This window comes from Macaca mulatta, chromosome 2 (assembly GCF_049350105.2).
Source record: "Macaca mulatta isolate MMU2019108-1 chromosome 2, T2T-MMU8v2.0, whole genome shotgun sequence".
In the NCBI taxonomy this organism is placed as follows: Eukaryota; Metazoa; Chordata; class Mammalia; order Primates; family Cercopithecidae; genus Macaca; species Macaca mulatta.
The window spans coordinates 126,043,984-126,067,737 of NC_133407.1; the positions used below are offsets into that span (position 1 = coordinate 126,043,984).

Sequence of the window (23,754 nt, forward strand, 5' to 3'; positions counted from 1 at the left end):
AGGAACTCATGCCAGAGCGTCGGCACTATCTCTGTGCCTCTGCACAGGGTCCTAGGACTCACAGCTGGTTCTTTCACAGGTTTCAAGCTCTTTGCACAATATACCTGCTGCCTCTGCTCAACCCTTTTACTTCCACTCGACTCCTGGGGAATTAGCACAATTGGGCTGATGGAAGCCTTCAAAGGCCATTTGGAATTTGGGCAGGAACTCAGAATCCATGTGTGGAGATATTCCTGCCACCTATAAATACGGTTCACTTTCTCTAATACTGGAATACTGGCAGGAGATGAGAACACGGGCTGCAAATGATAAGTGGGTGCTTTTGGTCTGGGGTGGCCAAGTGTGTGGGAGAAGTGTCACTAAGGAGGGAAGTTACAGGCCCAGCAACAGGCACCGAAGCGTTCTGCATTCCACTGCCTTTGCTAGGCATGCTGTGAGGCTGCAAAATGTCTCTGAAAAGGGAGATGAGGGGATGGGAATTTCAGTTTGAACACTTCTGCATAGGATGCTCTGGGTGTCCTGTCTCTAACCCTCCTGTGAGACTCCCTGATGCCCTGTTCTTGATATCACTGCCCCTGGACCACCTTCCCATAGTCCTCTTGGTAGGCCAGTAATTAGGGTGGGGCCCTTGGTGGATTGAATTCTGCTCAGTAAAGAGCAGAGGAGCTTTCCTGGGTTTTACAGGTTCAAGTCCAATGCAACAAAAACAGTTGCTCAAAATGAAGATGCAAAGAAAGCAATGTCTTCTGTGGGTGTCAGGGAAACATTTTTCAGAAATGTTGCATTGAATTCTGTTTCTTTTCACCATTTCCAGGACTTCACTGAGGAATGAAACGTTGTCTAATATTTCCCACTCATGTGCCCTGAATCCTTCTTTATGAATCTTCCCCTCTCATTTGCCCATCTGCCTTCCAGTGCCAGGCAATTGCCAGCTGAATCCCACTCTCTCCAGGAAGCCACTCAGTGGTGGGGGAAAGCTGGCAGGACACAATGGTTCCTGTCCCCACTCCGCCCATTGCTGTGTGACCTTAGACAAATCACTCCCCTCTCTGGGCCTTGGCTGCTTTGTTTGTCAAAAGATTGGGTTGGATAGGTTTCCTTTCAGCTGTGACATTATAGGAGGTTCTATAGAGTGAAATTGGATGGAATTCCTACTGTCGTTATCCCCTTTCCACCTCACCTTCTCCACTAAAGCTCCAGGGATGGGGGCCATCACACCTCTGGGATTGAATTCAATCCTTATACCTGGGAAGGTCAGAACTGCATAGCAGAAGAAACTGTTTTAAATGTTTTCTGTCTGTATTTCCCTGAGTTCCCAAAAATATTAATGTATGGGTTGGGGAAAGATCAAAGTAGGGTCTGTTTGGAAAGAAGTTGTGTGCATGTATGTTTGCATTTTATAATACTCATATTAGTTACTTTTAAAAAATAATAGTTGCCATTTATTGAAATCTATTATGAGCTAGGCCTATGCTAAGCTCTTTCACCTACATTACTATCTTCATGATAGCTCATTAGGGAAGATATTATCTGTCCCGCACTCCCTTACAAATGAGAAAACTGAGGTTCCGAGGGGATGAGACACTTGCTAAAGATCACACAGCTGTTAACATTGGCAATGGGATTCGAGCCTGGCTCTGTTGGATTCCAAGGACGATAATGTGCTATCCACTACCCTGTGCTGGGCCTTGTCTTGGCATTCAATCACTATCTGGGAGATTCTTCATACAGTGAGGCTGTTTTAAAGACCCATAGGCAGTGGGTCCTAAATTGATTCCCTTTCCTATGGTGGTGTCAGAGGAAAACAGCTAGTCTCAGAGCCAGCAGGAACCTGCTGTCAGAAATGGCAGGGAGCATGCAGCTGTGGTGCCAGCCTAGCATCGGGAAGAGTGGGAGAACTGGGCCCCTGAAGCAGCCCATTTATAGCAACCATCTCCACTGATCATTTATCCGTAGAAAATAAGGCTGGTTTCCGCCCAGCCTTAGCTACCTCATTTCCATGCCCTTGCCCAATTCTGGCACAGAATCAGAGCCTCTTGGAATTTGCAAATAATGAGATCATATGTCCCAGAAATTGTAAACTTAAATGGCTCCCAAGCCCAGGTAGGTATGTGAATGAGTGAAATAGCCAGGAGGGAGTTATAGCAAACTGTAAACACATGTCCAGTCAAAGACCCCCAAGACACAGCTCCAGCAGACTTGCTGTGCACCTAGCGTGCTAAGCAGGTACCCCCAGAAATACAGAATTTTCTGTGAATTCTCCTGATTTTTAAACGTAGGCAATTCAGTTAAGAAGAACGTACTTGACACAGTCAGGACCGTATAGAACATATCTGCAGGCCTGTGTGCAGGTCTTCATTTACAAACTCTAAAATTAATTTTTCTCATTTACAGATGAGGAAACGGTGGCCCACATTAAGTCATTTGCCAGAGCTAGCTAAGGTAGGCTTAGGTAGGCAACTCTTCGGATGCATACATATTGAAAAGTGTGTGTGTGTTCATAAAAATACACACCTATTGTACATTTACAAATGATATAGAAATGATGTTGGATTACCTGCTGTTATGAAATGTTTGGCTTTTCACATAGTGTTAATATTATACCATAGTTGACGGTAATTAACACACACACCCGTCCCAAAACAAAATGACACAACATAACTCCTCTCCCAAACCAAAACCAAAAATTAAAACAAAAGCCAGGAAAGAAAGAAGCTCTTTACTTACGGTAAATGACAGAAACGAAGAAAACAAAGTCCCTTCATCATATCTGGATAATTTTGCCAGCACTCCTTCCAAGATAGTAACGAACTAGAAAAACAGCAAAAAAGAAAAAAATGTTATTTCAAACTATAATTGTTCACCATAAAGTACATCATTTCCCAACCACATAAAGGCTGGGATCGAGCCCTCCGTTCATTTCTGCAGTCTATTATTTGATTCCCGCCTTCGGAGAAAGGAATAGACTGCCTTTACATAGAAATATTTGACTTATCCGGCTTTCTCTTCATTATTATGTGATTGCAAATATAGAGTGTTACAGAAGTGCAAAGTGACAAAATATTATTGAGTTGCATATAGCATGCGATAATATTAAATGCACTTTTTAAAATCCAAAACTGCGCAAAGCAGTTTCTACGTTACATATTAGCACTACATTTAATCCAATCTATTTTTATTTGTATTTTATCAGTAATTTGGGGGAAACAGAAGTTTAGCACTGGCAAATATAAATGTCTTCCCATTCAGCATTACTTAGTTAAAATTCTATAATTCATGAGGGTGACTGAAATAGCTTTATCTGACTTTTATGTTTTATTATGACTCTCACTGCATGTGAAACTAGAGGAAAAGGGGTTTTCATGATGGCAGAATTCCTTATTACCGTTTAACTTTCTGTATTTAAAAATCTAACTTTGTCAGTGCTGAAAAACAAAACAAACATTTCCTGTATAACCTAGCGCGACGTTTGGGGACAAATTCTTATTAAGTTAACATATGCCACTTCATCAATTTATCTTCACACGGCTCGAGATCATCGGAAAATCATTTAGAGCTGAGGCTGGGTGACGTACAATCTTGTTTCCTGAGAGACGCAAGTATCCAGCTCAACTTTTTAACGTGTTACATTTTAATGGAAATGGAGACATAACAAAGCAGTGTTCACAATGAAACATTTCACCTGAAGCTGGAGGTTACCTTTGCAACCAAGAGTGTTATCATTTCTTTAACAGTTTCTTCAATTAGTTCGTCTATTTTTGAATGGTATTGATGCTAAGAACACAGAAAGACAAATATTAGCATGTTTGGGAGGTGATGGCATTGCATCCGTCAGTAATTTTTAGACAACATAATTTATAAATACAGCCTGGCCTGCAGACCCAGTTTATTTCCTTAGTCCCAGAAATATCTGTAAGATCCTGACTCCAGTTCTTTGATGGAGAGAAATCCGAAGCTTTAAAAAATATTACCAAGTTCATTGTTCCTCACTTAAGGCTTTCGATGCCTCTAATGTGTGTAGACACATAAACACTTTTACAAATAGCACACATGAATAACTTAATGACCCAGCAGTGTGTTGATTTGGATCTTACAAAGCAAGATACTGTAATAATTTAACACAGGAGATTAAAAATTATCTTTGGAAAACTGCTGGGGGTTGTGGCTTAGGTAGTAGATTTCCTTTCCAAAGGGAATTTGATGAAGACACTGTGACTAATTTTGTAAAAACTATTCTGAAACCCTCAGGTTCTTTGGCTTAATACCTCAGAACTCCTCGTTTTATCTCCAAGTCTTGACTCAGTGTAAAGGCAAAGTGTCTCTTTCTGAACCCTTGTGGCAAGCCACTCGTTTTCTCCATTCATGGATAAGCAGACCCAGTATTCGAGCCTACCCTGAGACCACTGCTAAGTTTTAAAATTTCTCTAACTGTGCCTGTCAATTACATTTAAACAGTAATGTGAAAACAAACCCCCACACAAATAAAAATCCGCTGTAAATGCCAGGGAAAAAGGAAAAGTGATTTCAACACAAAATATTATATGCCAGCTCCTTGACATTTATTAGATCATTTTAGTATCCATTTGAATTATCCCATATTTCCTTGACAAAAAATAACAATGCAAAACATTGTTATTTGAAAAGGAAAATGCACTTACCCACGTTTTAGCAAACTTTCAGAAGGATGATTAATTAGGAACAGAAAAAAAAGGATCAGTGCAAATAAAAATTAGGACAAAAGGACACATGAGAAAGTAAAAATTAAATAAAATATTCAAAAGTCTATGTAAACATACGGATACAAGCCATAGTAATGTGGTTTAATATTCTGATAACTGGCAATCGGAATTATTGAGAGTGAGCAAAGGGATGCGAATTAGGTAAATCCATTTAGAATCATAGGTAAGGTTTGTTTGTAATTGGAAGACCTGGATAAAGTGTCAGTGCAAAGTTGGGAAGTCATGTTACCTATGAAAATTTAACTCAGTTTCCTTATCTGTAAAAAAACAAACAAAAGAGATAATAATACTATCATCCTGGGCCAATGAGAAGGGAGAAACCAGTATGAAACTCTGATTTTGAAACGGGAACAAAGCCAACCCTGTATAAAGATTTTTAGTGGGTCTATGCTAATATTATTATTTTAAAAACCAGTGCCCGAGCCCTTTCCTGGCAGTCATGCTTTCAGACTCATAAGTCTCTGTTTTGGAGATCAAGTGAGAGTCTAGATGTGAAAATATTTTGTCAACTGTCATTGTGATTCAAATATTATTAGTTATTCAAGTTCATCAAGTAGAAGATAAGGGTAGAGAGAGAGAGTCTTATCACTTAGTCATCTCCTCCAGTTTCATTTTAATTGATTAGAGGAAAAACAATACAGCAAATGGCTTGTATGTTGTAGTCCCATTGAATCAGAACCCATGTTGGCTATACTGCTAGATTCAAAAAGGAATTTACTCCTAAGTGGCATAAACCTGAAGCTAAATGCAAAAAAATTATCTGCAGAATTCTTTGCTAGAAACACAAAGAAAGATGTCAGAGCAAAAGAATTCAGGAAAATTGACAGGGCTCCAAATTCATTTTTAGGTCTTGAGATAAGATCCAGAATCACATGCTTACTTTTTCCTCCTCTTGTGACTGCCTCACTCGTCTAGGTTTTCTTTGCATTGCTATAAATGATTCACATTTATTAATTATGGGAATAAACTAAATCAGAAAAGCTAGCCGTGTGCAAAATAATATGAAATACAAAATGAGGGCCTTCTACCCCAAGCAAAGAAGAACATCATTGAGAAACAAAACACTCTCTTGAAAAACTGGGCTGAAGTGGCAAATAGAGACAAGAGTAATTGTTCTCCACACATCAACAAAGATTTAGGGTCTTACTCTGAGGAGTTAATGATGTCATTCTTTCTCCCAAGAGAAATAAGGTTTCTCTTCAGGAGCTAGGAACCTCAAACTCTTTCATAAGGAGACATGGTTGAGACACTGTGGCTTATGGAAATATGATGGTTTATGGAAACCTCTTCCCAGTTCAATTCTTCCATGCCAAACTTGGCCTTAATGTTTTCTCCAGGCAGTCCCACTATCTCTCCCTTTCACTCCATACAAATATTATCATCTCCATTCCTCTTCTGTTATAATGAACATTTCTTTTTTTCTGCTTATAAAACAAAGTATTTTGATATGATTATTCTGTCTCTCCCTTCCAGGGGAAACTTTAGCATGTCAATCTCTGTTGGTCTATTTCCTCATTTTTGCAGTGGGGCTAGAACTATAACTTGTGAATACAGACATCAGATTCACCTAACCAAATAATGAAACAATGCATGGAAACGTGGTATAGAAACTGAGAACTGCTATGTGGCAGTATTACTACTACTACTATTATTAATAGATTAACATGGTGGTTGCATGTGTATATACATTTCTCTAAACTCACCTAAAATCTCTATATTTTATTGTATGTAAATTATGCCTCAATTTAAATAAAATCTTCTTTGGGGAAGATAGCAGAGCAGGGTAATAATTACTCTGTTTATCATGTAGCAAAGAGGTAAATATCAAAGCAGCCCCTATTCCTATTCAAGTTATTACAGAATACGTGAATCCCTTTTGCCAGTTTTCCATGATACACGAGACTTACTGGATTAACTTGCTTTTCTGGAGCAATAGTGAGAACTCTGCTTTCACTCCTTGATCTTTCTTGGGAGATATATTATTCTGTGCAGATGTGAAGCTCCGTGAAGTGGTATATATACCACTGGGGCATCTTTCAATTACCAAACATTCCTACTAGACAATGTTGTTATAAAATCTCTTGCAGTCTGATTGAATATCCAGATATGGTACAAAGAGGGAGCTTTACCATTTTCCAGTCCTCTCTGCTGCCCACACCCCCAATTTTTTTTTTTTTTTTTTTTTTTTTTTTGAGATGGAGTCTCGCTCTGTCACCAGGCTGGAGTGCAGTGGCACTTGGCTCACTGCAACCTCCACCTCCCAGGTTCAAGCAATTCTCCTGCCTCAGCCTCCCAAGTAGCTAGGACTACAGTTGTGCACCATCACACCCAGCTAATTTTTTTGTATTTTGAGTAGAGACGGGGTTTCACCATGTTGGCCAAGATGGTCTCGATCTCTTGACCTCATGATCTGCCCACCTGGGCCTCCCAAAGTGTTAGGATTACAGGTGTGAGCCACCATGCCTGGCCTCTGCTGGCCTTCTTGGATTAACTTGCCCTATATGCCTAAATTATATCCTGAGGGAACTACTAATATTCAATGGCCTGGAAAGTTTGGTCAGTTCACTTTTGCTTCTGATGGGCTGAGTTGCAAATTCACAATTACTGTGTGAAAATCATTCCACTTGACTTCCTGTGCTACACATTTTGCCTTGTCATAAAACAGATTGTGTGTATGTTGTCTTTCTGTTAAGACCATCTGACCTTGGAAATGAGATGAAAACACACTAGACCAAGTGAGAAACTATTTAATACACATTTTCCCTTCTATTGGTACTTCACAAATTTTAATGAAAAAAATAAATATTTAAGATGGAAAACTATGCTTAACAAATGTTTCAGCAGCTGCCTTTAGATGTGATATTACCCAATGATGAAATCCAGGATGTGATCTTAAAATTGGAGATTTCATCACCTGGCCAGTATCTAATCTAAAGCAGGTTGAGGGAGTTGGGACCCAGGTGGAGGCTGGTATTAGTAGCTAGGTCTACAATATGGGCTTCATATCCCATACTCAGAAATGCAGACTACATAAAACATTGGACTTTTGTCTATTCTTATCCCAGTTCCAGGATGTTTCCAGATATTCTTGTTAAATCTCATTTTAGCAACTCAGCTTTACTTTGGAGATGAATATTCCCATTCTACAAAGTGAGAAAAATCAAGGAGGAAACATTTCCATATGACTTTCCATTGAAGTTCTGATTAAGGTTACAGCCACTGTGCTAGGCCACTTAGAAGAAGTACATATTTACAGACAATTAAGTCAAGCTAGCTTTATTCTCACCTGTTCTCAACCACTTGGCATTCAAAGAAGCAGCTCCATTTCCCACAGCTGGTCATTTAAGTGTCTCTGATTCAATTATACTAAGGAAAAATGTCACAATAGCTCTCTCGGCCGGGCGCGGTGGCTCAAGCCTGTAATCCCAGCACTTTGGGAGGCCGAGACGGGCGGATCACAAGGTCAGGAGATTGAGACCAGCCTGGTTAATACGGTGAAACCCCGTCTCTACTAAAAAATACAAAAAAAACTAGCCGGGTGAGGTGGCGGGTGCCTGTAGTCCCAGCTACTCGGGAGGCTGAGGCAGGAGAATGGCGTAGACCCGGGAGGCGGAGCTTGCAGTGAGCTGAGATGCGGCCACTGCACTCCAGCCTGGGCGACAGAGCGACACTCCGTCTCAAAAAAAAAAAAAAAAAAAAATAGCTCTCTCTAGGATGGCTTGGGAAAAAACCAACAGCCTTACAATAAGAATCACAGACTAGGATGCATTATTTAGATGGGCCCTTAATAAAGATATTTAGTCTAGATGTGTGTGTGGTGTGTGTGTGTGTGTGTGTGTGTGTACGTGCACGCGCTATTTTGGGAGAAACAAGAAATGTTTACAAGCCTCAGTTATTTGTTTTCATTAAAAAAATTATGTTGAGTCATATGGGGAGAATATGGGTAGTCTTTTCTACTTTATCAAATAGAACAATGTCTAGAAAGAAATAGACACTGCTGTTTCATGTCAAAAATGTTACTGCAAGTCCAAGACAACTTTCTGATTTTATATCCAGAATTAGGGGACTTTAATACCCAATTTTAACAAACTACATACTTCCCACAGGTTGTGTGTTGCATGCTATATTCTTCATTCAGCAAATGATGACACATTGTTTGGCAGCTAAGGTATGGAGTCCATAGGATGCCATGATTAAACCAAAAAACAACTTATTCTTCTATAAAACCAGACTCCCAGGTCAAGCTAAGGTCATTCTACCTTAGCCCAGAAGTGATTAGTGGTAAAGACAAAAGAAGGGTCCACCATTGTGATAAAGGTCAACTTGTTCCTTCTCATCCTCTGTCTCCAACTGGGGTCTATGGTTTGGTCAAGGAGGTCCCCAGGTCCTCTGAAATTGGAGAGTAATAATATGTGAAAGTATTTTTTTCCCCTGAGAAATTGCTCCATACCTTTTTTTGTATTCTCAGTGAAGTTTGTGACAGCAACTCCCCCACTCCCACTACTCTCCCTATACCCCCACCTCAAAAAGAAAAAAGCCCAGATCAAAGTGACTTGGTTTGTTTGGCAGAATTGTTTTGCCATCTGACCAGGCATGTGGGAACTTTTGAAACATGGCTATTATTGAATCAAGCTGGAGAGGGACTGCAGAAGCTGCTGAGGAGAAGGCAAGACCAGTCTTGTATCAACCTGCACCCTGGCCTATCGCCATCCTTAGAAAACTCAGTGAAAATGTTCATCTCAAGAAGACTTAAGGGGAAATAGATCAATTGGATTTCATTTAATTTAAAAGAAACCTGTTGTGTTTTAAAGGATCCCATCGAGAAGATGAAAAAGAAAACCCACAGGATGGGAGAAAATAGTTGCAAATCATATGTATGATAATGGTCTAGTATCCAGAACATATAAAGAACTCTTACAACTCAACAATAAAAAGACAAATAACCCAATTTTTCAAATTGGCAAAAGATTTTGAATAGGCATTTCTTTAAAGGAAATATGCAATGGTCAATAAATACATACAAAGATGCTAAACATCACTATGAATAAAAAACTACAAGAGATACTTCATACACATATAGCTAGGATAGCTGCAATAAAAAAAGACAGATAATGAATATTGGCTAAAATGCAGAGAAATCAGGTTTCTCATATAGTGCTGGTGGAAATGTAAAACGGTGCAGCCATTTTGAAAAACAGTTGGAAGTTCCTCAAAAAGCTAAACACGGAGTTACCATGTGACCCCACAACTCTGCTCCCAGGTATGTACCCAAGAGAGTTGAAAACACAGGTCCACATGAAAACTTGTACATGAATGTTCATAGCAGCATTAATCATAATAGAAACAACTCAAATGTCTATCAACTGACGAACGGATAAACAAAGTGTGGTATATCCATACAATGGAGTATATGACTCAGCCTTAACAAGGAGCGACCAATACAGGCTACAGCATGGATGAATCTTGAAAACATTATGCTGAATGAAAGAAGCCAGACACAAAAGGCCACATATTATATGATTTTGTTTATAAGAAATGTTCAGAACAGGTAAATCCTTAGAGACAGAAAGTATTTTGGTGATTACCTAGGGCTGTGGAGAAGCGGAGGTGAGTGAGAATTAATGGGTACTCAGTTTTTCAGGTGATAAAAATGTCCTAAAATTGACTGTGGTGATGACTGCATAACTTTGTGAATAAACTAAAACTACTAAATGGCACATGTTGAACGGATGAATTTCATGGGTATGTGAATTATATCTCAATTTTAAAAATAGTAGCTCCAAGGGGAGAAAAATTAAGGAAGAACAGGATTCTGGAAAATATGAACTCAAAGGGATCTCAATGAACTTTTGAGATCACCAAAAACAGGGCCTTTAAAGTGGGCTCTATGAAGCCTAAGAGATTGTTTAAATATTCCAGAGCAGCTCAGGTGGGTGGTGGGCAGTGAAGAAGTGCAGAGCAGAGGGCAACCTGGCAGCTTGGACTCTAGGCCCCCTCCTCCCCTCTCCATCCAGAGCAGCTGTACTTGTGTGTTACATGCTGGCCTTCTTGGTTTGGTTTGAAAAACAGATTGTGCCACTAAAAACAGCCTGAATAAAACTAGAATAGTGCTATCATTTTACAGATAAGGAAACTGAGGCCCAAAGAGGTTGAGTAATTTGTCAAACTGCAGCTTTCAGCTCAGCCAGGGGAAGAATCTAGGTTTCTGAACACCGAACCCAGGTCTTCCCCAAGGGGGCCATCTTTCCTACCTGAGTTCTTCCCCTGACGTCAGGTTTACATACTGAGTATCCAGATCAGTGGTTCTCATAGTGTGGTCTCTGGAGCAGCCAGCAGCATCAGCATCGCCAGGGAACTTGTCAGAAATGCCAATCCTTAGACCACACCCCAGACCTATCTGAAACTCCTGGGTGAGACTCACTGATCTGGGTGTTCAGATGCTCTCTGGATGAGTTTAATGTACACTGAAATATGAGGACCACTGCCCCAGATCATTCACACGAGCACATGATGCTGGGATAGAGAACCAAGTGCACCCTGAATTTGACTCCAGCGCCTAGAACATAACCCCCAGGGAAAGGTCCTCGACAAGAAAATCAGTCGGGAACAGAGTTAACCAGGGTGCGGGTGGGGGCTGAGGAAACTGACTTGTAGGGGAAACAAGGTTGAAGATGATCTTGCCAGGAAGAGAATACCACCAACCCACATTTAAAAATGGAAGGTGCCGAAAGAGAAAATAAATAACGAATAAGGAGCAAATATAATTTAGTAAAAATTCTGAACATGTAAGGCTGGTATCGAAAGATCTGATTTAGGAGCAATTTATGCCAATTGGCAACAACATAGAGTTGCCAGAAATGCTTCTGAATTAATTCTAAATTGGTATATGAATATCTAGCTGGCTTAAGGCCATCAGAGAAAAATGATCATGATAGTCTTTAATCAAGCCCAAGTTGCTGTTTCCTTCTCCTTTACATTTTAAATACTGCTTTGGAATTGCAAACTTAGCAAAGGACTAAACTTTTGGTCAGGAAAGATTCACGATCAATTCAGTCTAAGGAAAATTGAAAGTCTGCAAATTTTTTTTTGGAAATTCAAAACCTGCTGGCTGGGGATTGGGTAGCAGGGTGATCTAACATTATACATCCTGGAAGTTGTTTGATGCAAGAAAAGGCTCTCTTGCTGTCCAGATGTTTAAAGTGATAAAATGCACTTCAAATGTGAAAATGACTTTCATTCTGGCAAACACAGATCTGCTGGAGACACCAGCCTAATAAATAAGGTCGTCAAACTTCATTTAGCTTAGAGGGAACTTTATGGCCACCCCAACTCCAGCCAAGAATCACTTCCAAGTGACTGACATTCTCATCAGCACATGCCTTAGAAATCTACTTGACAAACAGATACTGAACACTCATCCATGGCTTAATCCACAAATGTTAGAGTGTATTTCTGAAACTAGCAGACTAGGGTAGATGGAAGGAATTTGTGAAGTTTTCTTCTACATGATCAATGAAGAGGGAAAAAAAAATCTGTATTTTTTTTTTTTTTTTTTACCTCTTGGCCCATTTCCATGCTGCAAAGTTTTGTTGATTGAGCTTTGGCATCAACCATAACATTAAACATGGTGCATATTGACTGTGGGACTCGAAAATCTGTTGATCGACTGGTTTTTTGCAGCTTAACTTCAAATGCAATCCTGGTTCTATTAAAACAAAGTAGGAAAAGACCAATTCAGCGTTCAGATGGCAGCAGGTGGAGGAGATATTTTCTGAGAGGTCAGTGAAAAAGAAAATTGAAGGCTGTAATCAGTTTCAGTCAACAATGACTTCACATGTGTTCCCTTTTAAATGACTTTCCCAACTAAGGAAGGCCTATTCATGGAGACAGCCATGCACACCCTTCTTTTCTCGGCAGTACACGGAACACCTGTAGCTTGGCGTATTTCTGTCTATAGTTTACATGCTATGGAGAACCTTAATTGCAGGAGAATGAATGAATTCACAAAAACTCGATTATAGCAGTATAGCATATGTAAGTTCTCTCACGTTGGCAACTGCCTACCTTGAATTACTTCATTAATAAAACAAAACAAACAAAAAACCAAAGCAGTTTTTAATTTTCAAAACCTCGTGGTGGAGAAAAAAATCTTAAATGACGTTTATTGCTGTGGGTTTTTATTTTCCCGTTTCTGGTTTTGAAAGAGACAAAAATTTAAAATCCAGCCAGTTTATTACATTGCTTTAAAGACTAAAAAATTTTTCTTCCTTGTTAAAGGACATGAAAAGGAAATACACCAAGCTGTTAAAGACGGCTACCTTTGAGGAGGGGTGTGAAATTAGGAGACGTGGTATTGGAGAACTTCCATCATGTTTTGTTTTCAATGTCAATGCATTATTTTGCAATAAAATACATTATTTTATGATTTAAAATTATGCTTAATACACATATACAAATTCAAGAATTGTGTGATGATGGAATCTGAATGTAACATAATTCTGACATTGGTCAAATTATGATCTCAGCAATGTGCTAACAACTCATAGAAAAAGCCTAGCCCTACATGGCCAGCTGGTAATACAGGTGTGAGATCTTATCCTTGACATCAGCATTGTAAAAGGGGCCTAGTTATATTTTGAAAGGTTTCAGGGAAGTGAGTGATATCATCAAATGTCTTTAAAGAAAAGCACCTGGTTAGTAAATGGCTTTATTAAAGCCCCATTTGTCTGATGCATCTTTTTAGCATTGTTCGCTGTCAAGTTCTGGAGATCATACAGCCACCAGGAAAGCATTGCTTTAAGAGGAATTTGTAGCAGTTTTCTAACAGTGCATAGGAGGACCACACAGCTAGTTAGCTCAGGAAAGTATGCCAGCTTGCTAACACACCCTGAGTGCATGCAGGGAAGCCAAGTATAATTTCTAAGGTTGGGAGCCCAGTTCTTAAGAAAAAAAAAAAAAAAAAACCTAAAAAACCCAAACCCTTAAAACACCCCTATATATTATATGATCATGTTAAAGATAAATGTATCTTGGCTTCTGAAGACTCAGTGCACTGAAGTAGCTTTCTAATCATGATGATCATTTTAAGCTACGCTGAAAATACATCATTTGCCGGTTTTGTGAAAAGGAGGCCTGATGAGGACTGAGTTGGACAGGTCCCTGTGCTGATCTTCTGAGGCTTGTGTGCCAGTTCCGGCCCAATTTGAGAAATGGAAATGCTAAATTGCTCCCTTCCAATGAAGTAACCGTCTTCAGTTTTCACAGGAGAACTGTTCATAGCCCTTGGAGTGCAGGGCTGTGAAAAGAGGAAGCTGAATGCAAAATTAATATGACTGAGAGGGCTCTATAGGACCAAAAAGCCAGAAAAGGAGAAGTCATTTAACTCAACTGACTGCTTGAGGGCAAAAGACAGCATGCCTTGTTTTGTGTTCAGCACAAGTAACCTGATATAGACCAGACTGGAGACTGCAAATGTCTGTCAAATTGATGAATTAAATTTCTGGAGCACTGAAACATGAGGAGTGCCTTATTGACTTTTTGGCATTGCATATTCATACCTACAAAATAATGTCCTTACTATGTTGGCCTAGAACAAGGGTTATAGAATCTGTTCTACTGAGGAAAACAATGGTTCTAGGCTCTTCTAATGTACATTCTATGTATTAAAACATCCAAGAATCCTCCATGCTCTGTCCTCCGAATCTGTAGTTCTGGGGATATTTCCATCCATTTTTGCCCTTGTCTGCTTTTGAGCTGATTTAAAAAGGACATTAGGAAATTTAAGTGTCCAGGCCAGCCATCCATGTGCAGTGGAGCAACTTCTGTCAGTAAAAGGTTGCTTAACAGCTACTGTGTGCCAAGCATGGTGCTGAGACCTGGGGAAGGTGAGGAATGCCAAATGAACAAGATCCACTCGCTGGCTCTGTGCAGCTCACCCTCTTTATGTGTCTGAACCATGAAGATATGATTACAGCATGGTAAGGGATAAGAGTCCCTATCCACCTGTGACATCCTCATATCTTTCCATTTTCTGTGAGCATCTTCCCATTTCTTGCTCCCTACCCAGGAGACTGGCTTCTCAGTGAAGGACACACATCTTTTTCTGTACAATTAAGTGCACAGTTTAGGAACTGATAAACCTTTACTGTAAAGCATTTCACCCCAGGACAGATCACTCAAAAAGTTTTTTATGGAATGGTTTGGCCATCGGAAAAACATTGCTTTTCCTAAAATTGATATAGACTATCTAGGAAATCATGGAATTCAAGACCCTAAGGAAATATTTTGACCTTGAGTTTGAGAAGTAAGCCTGCCTTCAGTTCTAAGAGTGAGAATAAAAGAACAATTCTAAAAAATCTGGATCACTACAACTTTAAGCTTCTGGAAGTGGCCTCAAACACCTGCCCAGATTCTCCATTAGTGCATAGTTCCTTTCTCAATTCCTGCTGAGACGCTGTTCACCTACCTGGGATTGTATTGTTCTTTTGCTTTTTTGGTTTCCAGTTCTGATGATATTACTTCACCTTTCCTCTTCCAAGATAGGACATAATAAATTCAAAGAACTTCCAGGCAAACCCAGCCCCCAACACCCACAACTGATCCATCAACGAAGCTACACAACATCTGGAGATTTGGAGTAGCCTGTGCTGCTTGCGATCTATTTTTTTTTGAATGAGGAAAAATAATGGAACAGTTATGAACTAGAAAAGGAACTTGGATGTGTATCTGGGGGTAGACAGGGTGATGATAATGATGTCACATCAGTGAAATTTTATTTCTATATTTAATATAGAGACACTCCATGAGGAAAGGGATGCAGTCTCTCATTATTCATTGTATGCCAAGAACTTAGTCCTGTGCCTGGCATATGGGAGGAGCTCAAATGATGTTTGCTGAATGGACGAATACTGTCCTCATTTTTTTTCCCTCACCTTCTCAGAACAGTCTGCCTGGGAACTTCAAGTGCAGCATTCCTACCCTAGTCCTAAAAGCCACAGTGACAGAACAGGGAATCTGTGTGCAGGCAAAATGTCATGTTCAACGTCTCATGACTCCCTGTTGAAATCCAGCTAGATTTTCAACAAGACAGCTACAAGGTGGCCCACATATATGCTCATCTTTTATATATAGAGTGAATGACGATGCTGAGGCCCTATCCACATGGTTAGAAAACCATTAGATTTCTGCTACCTATCCTGGCTATGCCAGTTCCATGGCATATTCTTCTTTCTTTCCCTTCTAATTGTCCACTCAGGCACACATTCATACATTTAACAAATACTTACTAAGTAAGTATTTTGTGCCAGACACTGCTAGATATCAGGGATACAAACAAGAATGGACAGGATCTCTTCCTCTTAAAGCCAACAACAATGAAAAAATCGGCAGCCAGATTATTTTTGGGTTTGGGACAGACGGAGGGCAGGTGAATGGAAGTTAGACGTTGACAGCCACTACTCCAGCTGACTTTGACAAGCAATCACCTTCTCCAATTAGTTTCAAATTACAGCCAATCCAAAGAGCAGCCATCTACCCTTCCCTGAGTCTGTGTATGGTGGGGAAGGCGTGCAGAACCTGTCCAGCCACCTATGCTTACCTTTTGACACAAGATTCGATCATGTCACTTGCCATCAACTTCAGCCGTTGTTCCAGGTGCTTTCCAAACTCTTCTTCAGGCCAGTGCAAGTCCCGAATGAAGGTCTGAAGGGCGTCAAGTTTCCAAAACAGATCTTCTGAGGTGCCTGACCCATTACTGGCAGGATAAAAATTAGAAAATGAGAGTCACCCAATGGCCTCAGGCTCTACACAAACGAACACAGAGACAACTGGGGGCTAGAAGGCAAACAGCAGCTTCAACATACAAAACAACGTGTGTTGGCGGTGAAGGAGGGGGCGAGTCTCCACCGGCAGATTTTGAGTTTTACCATACATGACTTAGTGCGCTTTGCTCAGCCAATTACCCCAGACCAGTGAGAAGTCTGGGGAAGGTGTTGCCCCGTAACAACCAGGAGAATGGTGTATGGTAAAAATCAGCCTTCTTTTAATAACCACATTAACACATGTGATGATTCAGATGAAGGCCACGAACCAGGGGGAGAAATAAGTCTCAACAGATAATAACTACATGGCAACATGCAGTTATTAAAATTCAGGGTTTCATGCATTTCCCCAGCTCCCCTCCAGAGTGGAGGCCTCTTGGAAATTGCACAAGACTTTTCGTTTTCAAAGGACAGTGCTAACAAAGTGGTGAGCGAGGACCTGCTTTCTCTCTTGAAGAGCTGGAAAGAAATTAGGGTGACTCAGATCAAGAGGGGTACACCTGGATACCTTGATTCCAAAATTCTAGATCAGTTTGGTTCCTGTTCCAATTTTCATAGACCAGCCCATTGCATAGGCAGGGTCCTCACCAGGATGAGGTGAGTTGGGGCAGGGGAAGTTAGTGGACAAGTGATATTGTCAATGCTTTAGGGCTCAAAACCTGAGCTCTTTTACCATTGCACCATCTTACCCAGTCCTGTGTGCAGTTGGGGATATTGGTCTTGATGCCTTTCTGTACGATGACGTCTAAGAAACTTTTACCTTGGGCATCTACAAAAAGCCTGTGTATGAGAAATGCTCCATCTCTCACCCTCCTGCCCTTCTCTGGCTGGCTGTCTCTTTTGTAACAATCCCATTTGGAGCTCTGAGGGGTGTCCTTCCCCCCACCCACTTCCTCGCATACCACTAATGCTAACACAGTAATTTATAAAATGTCCAACACACCATGCATTACCACTTGTTCTGACATCGTCTATAGAAACAGATGAGAGTGGGTGTTTCTATTGTGACAGATGCCAGCTGCATTGAATTAATGCTTCAGAGAGAAATATAGCTAGTGCATAAATGCATACACAGCTACTGCAGGGCGGGGAAGGGGCACACACCCAAACATGCTGAGAGGGAGCCTACGGCCTGGACCAACAGGGTAGTTTTCAAGGACAGACCAGTCTGAGGTCAGTACATAGATGTATCTGACACGAAGGAGCAGGTAACATATCAACACGCCCTTAAAATGAAAGGTGGCAAAGGAAGAAACTGGAATTATGAAAAGATATAGAATCAGGCATTTCCTGGTGGGTGATTGAGAATCCATGCCTTCTTTTCAGATACTGCTGTGAGCATTGTTCAAAAGTGGGGGAATGTGTTGTTTCTCTGTGAAAGTTCAGCCTTCCCCCTACCCCAACCTATGCTTGGGAAAAAGAAACCCCAACTTTGTCTAGTCTAAGCCCCGTTTTGGAACTGCATGGTTGTATGTTTTAAATCATTAAGTACATATGAATGCAATAATTGGTATTTATTACAACAACATTTTGACACCCATCTGGTTTCAGAGTTTCAAAAAATTCTTGTAGGGTTTTTTTTCTTTGAAGAGCTTATTATTAAGTTTTGACATGAGGAGAAGAATATTTTCTTTTTATTTTTAAGATAAACTGTTAATGTTAAGGCAATAGCACCAAGATTATTTTGATTGCTGAGCAGTTACCAAAATGTGTTCCCACTCATGCCTTAATTAATTGAACGGAGACCATTATCTGCTTTATTACAATGTCTTGATTCATATCTTTTCAAAAACAGTGTCACAGAGCATGCACAGAGGAAGATAAGAGAAGCTTTCTGATATTTTTAAATTTTTCACAGATACTACCTAATCTAATTTTTTCATATAGTCATCTTAGCATGAATATGATTTGTGTTCTTTTATGGATTTTTTTTTCAGATATAAATTTTTGGAGGCTTTAATTTGCCTTTAAAAGAGAATCAGACACATTGACCATAGATTTCATTGTGAACTTGTGAGCAATTGTAGGTTGTAAAAATATTAGGCAGTTTTGGAGGAGCCAGATAGAGCAGTCATTTTAATGGTCTGTCCTCCACCTGGATTACTGCAAAAATAAAAATGCTGAGGGCCGTCTTGATGAATGTGATTCTGAGATTTCAAAACATCACTGCCAGTTTCAGACCATTTTTTATTCCTTTGATAATAACACTTCCCTTTGAAAATGTGCCAATTTATTCTTTCAAGAAAAAGCTTATCTGGCCTATAATTAGCTGTGGTCTAAGAAAAGGATCAAAGAAGGGTACAGAATCGCTAACCCTTGTTTCACTTATTAAATCATGCACGTGGTTCTAATTTCCCTGAGGTAGAATTTAGGGGTGCTCGATCTTCTTGCTAACCAAAAAAGCACAGAAGATTCATTTCCGAAGCTAGAAGAAATGGCTTCTCAACCCTCACTCGCCCAAACTGCTGGCTTTCAAGAAGTTGCCCATGCAACTCTGACATTCATGTGGATAAGTATATCAGATGATATGGCTACCAAAAATTTAATTATTTGTTGTTTGAATCTTGTGTTTAGAGAATTATTGAACTTCTCATTACCTAGATCTCAAAGCACCATATTGTATTGTGACCTTGGAAAGTACATAATATATTTTTTACATAACATTTACATGACTAAGGCTTGATCCATTCAGAAATTTTCATTTAGCCCTGAACATACTGTTACTATATCCTGCCATTTGCTGACACCAGAAATATGCTTTATGGTTTAAACATTCTCTAGGAATTTTTTATTTTTATTTAAAAAAAAAAAACACCCCAGATTCTAGGTAGGTGTGCTTCCTTCTTAGATTTGGATCAGGCCACAGATGACTGGCCAGCCCATCAAAGAGGTTTCCTCTGCTATTTTTGGATGTCTAGCTCCTAAAGTCATGTCACCTGCCAAAAAGGGTAGAATCCTTTTGCAAAAGAATTCAGGAAGTGAAACATAGTCCTCCAGCATTCAGTGGGCGTAAGACAAATTGTTAGTGCTGTATATATAGCAAACATCTTACAAACATGATGTATGCCAGAAATAAACAATATTGTCTCTATATGATCAGCAAAATATGTCTAATTATCCATCTCCATCTCTGTTATATAGGATGTATAGAAATAAACAATACATATCCATGCCAAGATCACTTAAATTTAAATGAGATCTAATGTGAACTGAATACACACTCCGCATCATATATAGCAGCCATCCATGACGGTGCCGAAAAAGTAGGCATTTGTGGGATGCCTAGAGGGATGTTAACTGGTAGATTTGGTACTTTGGGAAGGTTCACATTGGGTAGGTTCACATTGGGTAGGTTACTGGTTAAACTCCTGTGGAAGAAACAGACAGAAAGAAAAAATACCATCACAGTGACAATGCAGATGTGGCAGCAGCACACGACAATTGTAAATAAATTGACCAAGTCCAGAGCAAGACAACAGCAAAAACTCAAGCGACACACTTCAGAAAGCAGCTTACAGATGGGAAGCTGTGGTGTGACTCTGTATCCAGAGAAATGACAAAAGTTAATGGAAAAAAAAATTAACCACACAGTGACTTAAAAGTGCGGACAGTTGCGGAGCACCCATACACAATGATCACATGCCTTTGGGAGGGGCCTTTGGTTTCCATATCCATTGCCATAAGAGTCTAGAACTTTTCTCATGCTAAGAACTTGAAGTTCCTGGAATTCTTGGTGTGGCTGGGGCTGGGGTTGCTGTGAAGTCACTGGGATTGATAGAAATGGTGGAGCGCTTCAATTTTCTTATTTTTAAAACAAATTATTGTTGATGGAGGCATATTTCTCAATCAGACATTAGATATCAAATAGAGTAGGAAGTTCACCCACATGGAGACACATATAATGGTGATGTACAGAAACCAAACTCTTTCCAACTGCTACTTCTAAAGACAGGTATATGGGCAATGAGGTGTCAGTTGATGGTGAAATTACAAAATTGTATCAAGAAGAAGGATCAGATTTGAATAATTTTATAGAACGTTTAAAGAAAATAGAAACTGTCTCTCCCAAACTAAGTTCAATAAAAATGCAGAAATGTTTATACACAGAAACAGAAACCAAGGAAATGAAAACAATCCCCAATTCAGCTCTTGTATTAGACTCTTTGACCAAAAGTGGATGTAAAATGTGGCTTTATATCATAACAGTTACCCTTGGAAGTGGGACAGGGACTGGGAGAAGGCATGACAGGGACTTCTGGAGAGGGTCGGCTTTTTGATCTGTGTGATAGCTTACATGGGTGTGTGTTCAATTTGTGAAAATTAATCAAGTTGTGTATTTTTCTGTAAAAAGTTAAAATAAGTTAAAAGTGACTAAAAAGTTAAAAATATTACCTCGTATCAGCCTTTTGTTTTTGGACAAAGATGGATCAACTGATGTGATGGAAGAGAGATGGATGGTTTTGTAAGTAGAGGGAGAAAATAAAACAAAACAAAACCCCCAATTTGAATCAACTGTATTTCTTTGGAAGGACTGTGTCATACACGGCTCCACAGGCTGGCACCGTGTGTCTCAGTAGTGGCATTTTAAGGGTGTTCCATCCAGCCAAAGTCACTGGCACGGTAGAGCCCAGCCTAACTCTGCATCTGAGAGGAGCCTTCCTGTTTAAGTGAAGTTGACAGCACTTTGGCAAAGGACTTGAGGTTCTCTTTTTGGATCTTGCAGGAGAAGAGCAAGTTTTGCCAAAGCAGCTCTGCCCTGGGCAAGCTGTGTTTGACTAACAGGACTCCTGCAAGAGCTGGAGCTGCCTCTGGGCTTGCTTGGGTGGGGAAGTGGGGGAGTAGGGGAGTAGGGGAGTGTGGGAGTTGGGGAATGGGGAAGTTGGGGGGTGGGGGAGTGGGGGTGGGTACATGCCTTCTGCTAAGTCAGAAATTCTGGACCTTGAAGATCACCTGAACGCCTGTCTCCCTCTAGAAACAAATTGTTCTTTCACAATGGCAATATAGCTCTGGCTCATAGACTGAAAAACCTAGAATGCGAAATTGTCTACCTGGAATTCTCTTCCGTAATCAAAACAGGTGTCTCATAGATTCGTCCTTTACACCTCACGTTTTGGGAAAGCCAATTATACATCTCTACTTGAAACTAAAGGGTGCTCTTGTGGGAATGGTCAAGAAAAGATTAACTATATGACTATTAAATAGAAGGGAAAATGGAACTTTTCCTTTTATGTGTCTCTGTTTAACTGGGGAATTTGCCTTTGGATTCAGTCCCTGGTGGCTCTCAGTCTTAAACACTGCCATGTAACAAAACCGTTGGCGATTTCCACTGAGACATGTGTAAGCCTATATAAGCAAATGTGATCATTAAATGATACACACACTGAATAATGATCAAGGAATTAGAAGATCTTAGAGATGGCAGCCTGGAAAGTTAAAATGTCAATTCTGAGCAAATTAAAAGTAGCTAGGAGTGAATAACATACAAACGTATGCAAAAGCAATTTAATTTAAACATATTAGCGGGTGGCGGGTACACAAATTAGAAGCGAGCTTCATTTTGCACATGAAAATAAAAAAAAAAACTTCTATTAATCAAAACATATTGTATTTGTAAAATATGACATTTCAGCTGGACTACTGCACTGGACTCATAGAAACATTTCCTTCATGTGACATTTTATAATGCTCTACTTTCAAAAGGATGAAACATGCTTGATATTTCTGCTCTTAGAAAAATAATGTAGTGTATTACTAGTGTTACTAATACTTCATTTGGATATTAACATAAATAATCAAGGAGGTAATTCTAAGCATAATATTTTACTAATATACATGTGAAAAGGGGGAATTTTCAAGTAGCACTTAGTTCCAATGAGGCTCCTGGAACTGCTGATGACTATAATGAATTACTACTTTAAAATTATTTTAAAGAGGGCTCTTTTAGTAGCTACCTTAAAACAAGTTAGTCATGCATCTCTGAGAGAATCATAATTGGATATCTCTGGATAGTACAAGGAGTATGAATTGCAATCCTAACAACTTATATGCATTAAAATTTACACTCTTTCATTCGTTTTGGGGACTCTTGAAAAAGAATAGCTTCCATTTAGGCCAAAGTGCCCATCCGTGGATGGTTTAGAAACATTCTCATCTACTCATTCTTACATGGATGAATGTCACAGATGTGTGCACGTCTCATCACTTCTATGGATGGAAATGAGTGGAGGTGAAGTCATTCCTGCTTCTAGAATTGATTCTAATCAAGACACTGACTCCATGCAGAAGGGATGTTGTTGTGTCTTTCTCAAAGATTTCGACTTTAGATTTATGGATTGGGTTGGGTTTAAGACACGAAATGCCTTCTACTTTTATGAATCAGTTGTTGCATGCATATATGCAGTACATCTTGTCTTTTCTTAGTGCTCTGAGGACTGAAGCCTCTGTCAGTATTTGTTCTTAGGTCCAATGCCTGCTTTGGGGCAGGAGCACTCTCTAATATCTTCCTAGAATCTAGAGCAGTATTTTACAATCTTTTACTCATTATCATCCTGCCTCACAACTTCCTTCTCCATGAAAATTTAATACCACAGATATATAGAATATCTGTTTATGTACTATATGTAGATCTGTGCTTTATGTGTAAAAAGAGTAAGATGTTTTTAAGCCCCGCCCTCTCGCCCGAGTCAATTTTCACCAATTTATGGGCTGTAAGCCCCCATTGAGAATGTATCACCTACAGAAAAAAATTTCAGACTTCATGGGACTTTAGAATCTCCCAAACATCTCTCCAACTTTATGGCTTGCCTTTGTTATAATCCATGCTGGCAAAAACTCAGCGTTTGCATGCTCTGCCTCCCTCGTATTTCTACCTTTGGACATCCTCTTTCCCAGCATTCCTACCCCTTTTGAAATCTTGCCCTCAAGCTATGTTTTCCATGACCCCTTAGTGGAAATTGATTCCCCTCTACTCTTGTGTCCTCATAACTTTTCCTTATGGTATTTGTAAATTTGTACATTGGCAAATAAAGTCATTTTTCTTTTTTCATAATTTTGACATTTCATAAAGTCATTTTTCTTGTGTGTAAGTTGTTCAGACCCAGCTAGATTGAGACCCTCATCTGGGGAAACATCCCCATAGTTTTCCCATTACATCTTTATAATTTTCAGCCTGTGTGGGTTCTTTAACAAATATGGCA

General features: G+C 39.7%; 1 protein-coding gene across 13 annotated transcripts in view; it reads right to left on the reverse strand.

Annotated features, from left to right (window-relative positions):
- Window positions 1-23,754, reverse strand: part of CADPS (calcium dependent secretion activator) — a 483,498-nt gene that overhangs the window by 66,365 nt on the left and 393,379 nt on the right. For 8 of the 13 annotated variants that reach the window (XM_077993272.1, XM_077993270.1, XM_077993271.1 and 5 more), the window contains 5 exons: window positions 19,780-19,926; window positions 16,336-16,491; window positions 12,297-12,444; window positions 3,700-3,774; window positions 2,728-2,811 (listed from right to left, as the gene is read on the reverse strand). In XM_077993272.1, the coding sequence (XP_077849398.1) occupies window positions 2,728-2,811; window positions 3,700-3,774; window positions 12,297-12,444; window positions 16,336-16,491; window positions 19,780-19,926 (610 nt within the window). The remainder of the gene's footprint in view (window positions 1-2,727; window positions 2,812-3,699; window positions 3,775-12,296; window positions 12,445-16,335; window positions 16,492-19,779; window positions 19,927-23,754) is intronic. The other 5 variants (XM_015130515.3, XM_015130512.3, XM_015130510.3 and 2 more) reach the window with 1 other exon arrangement.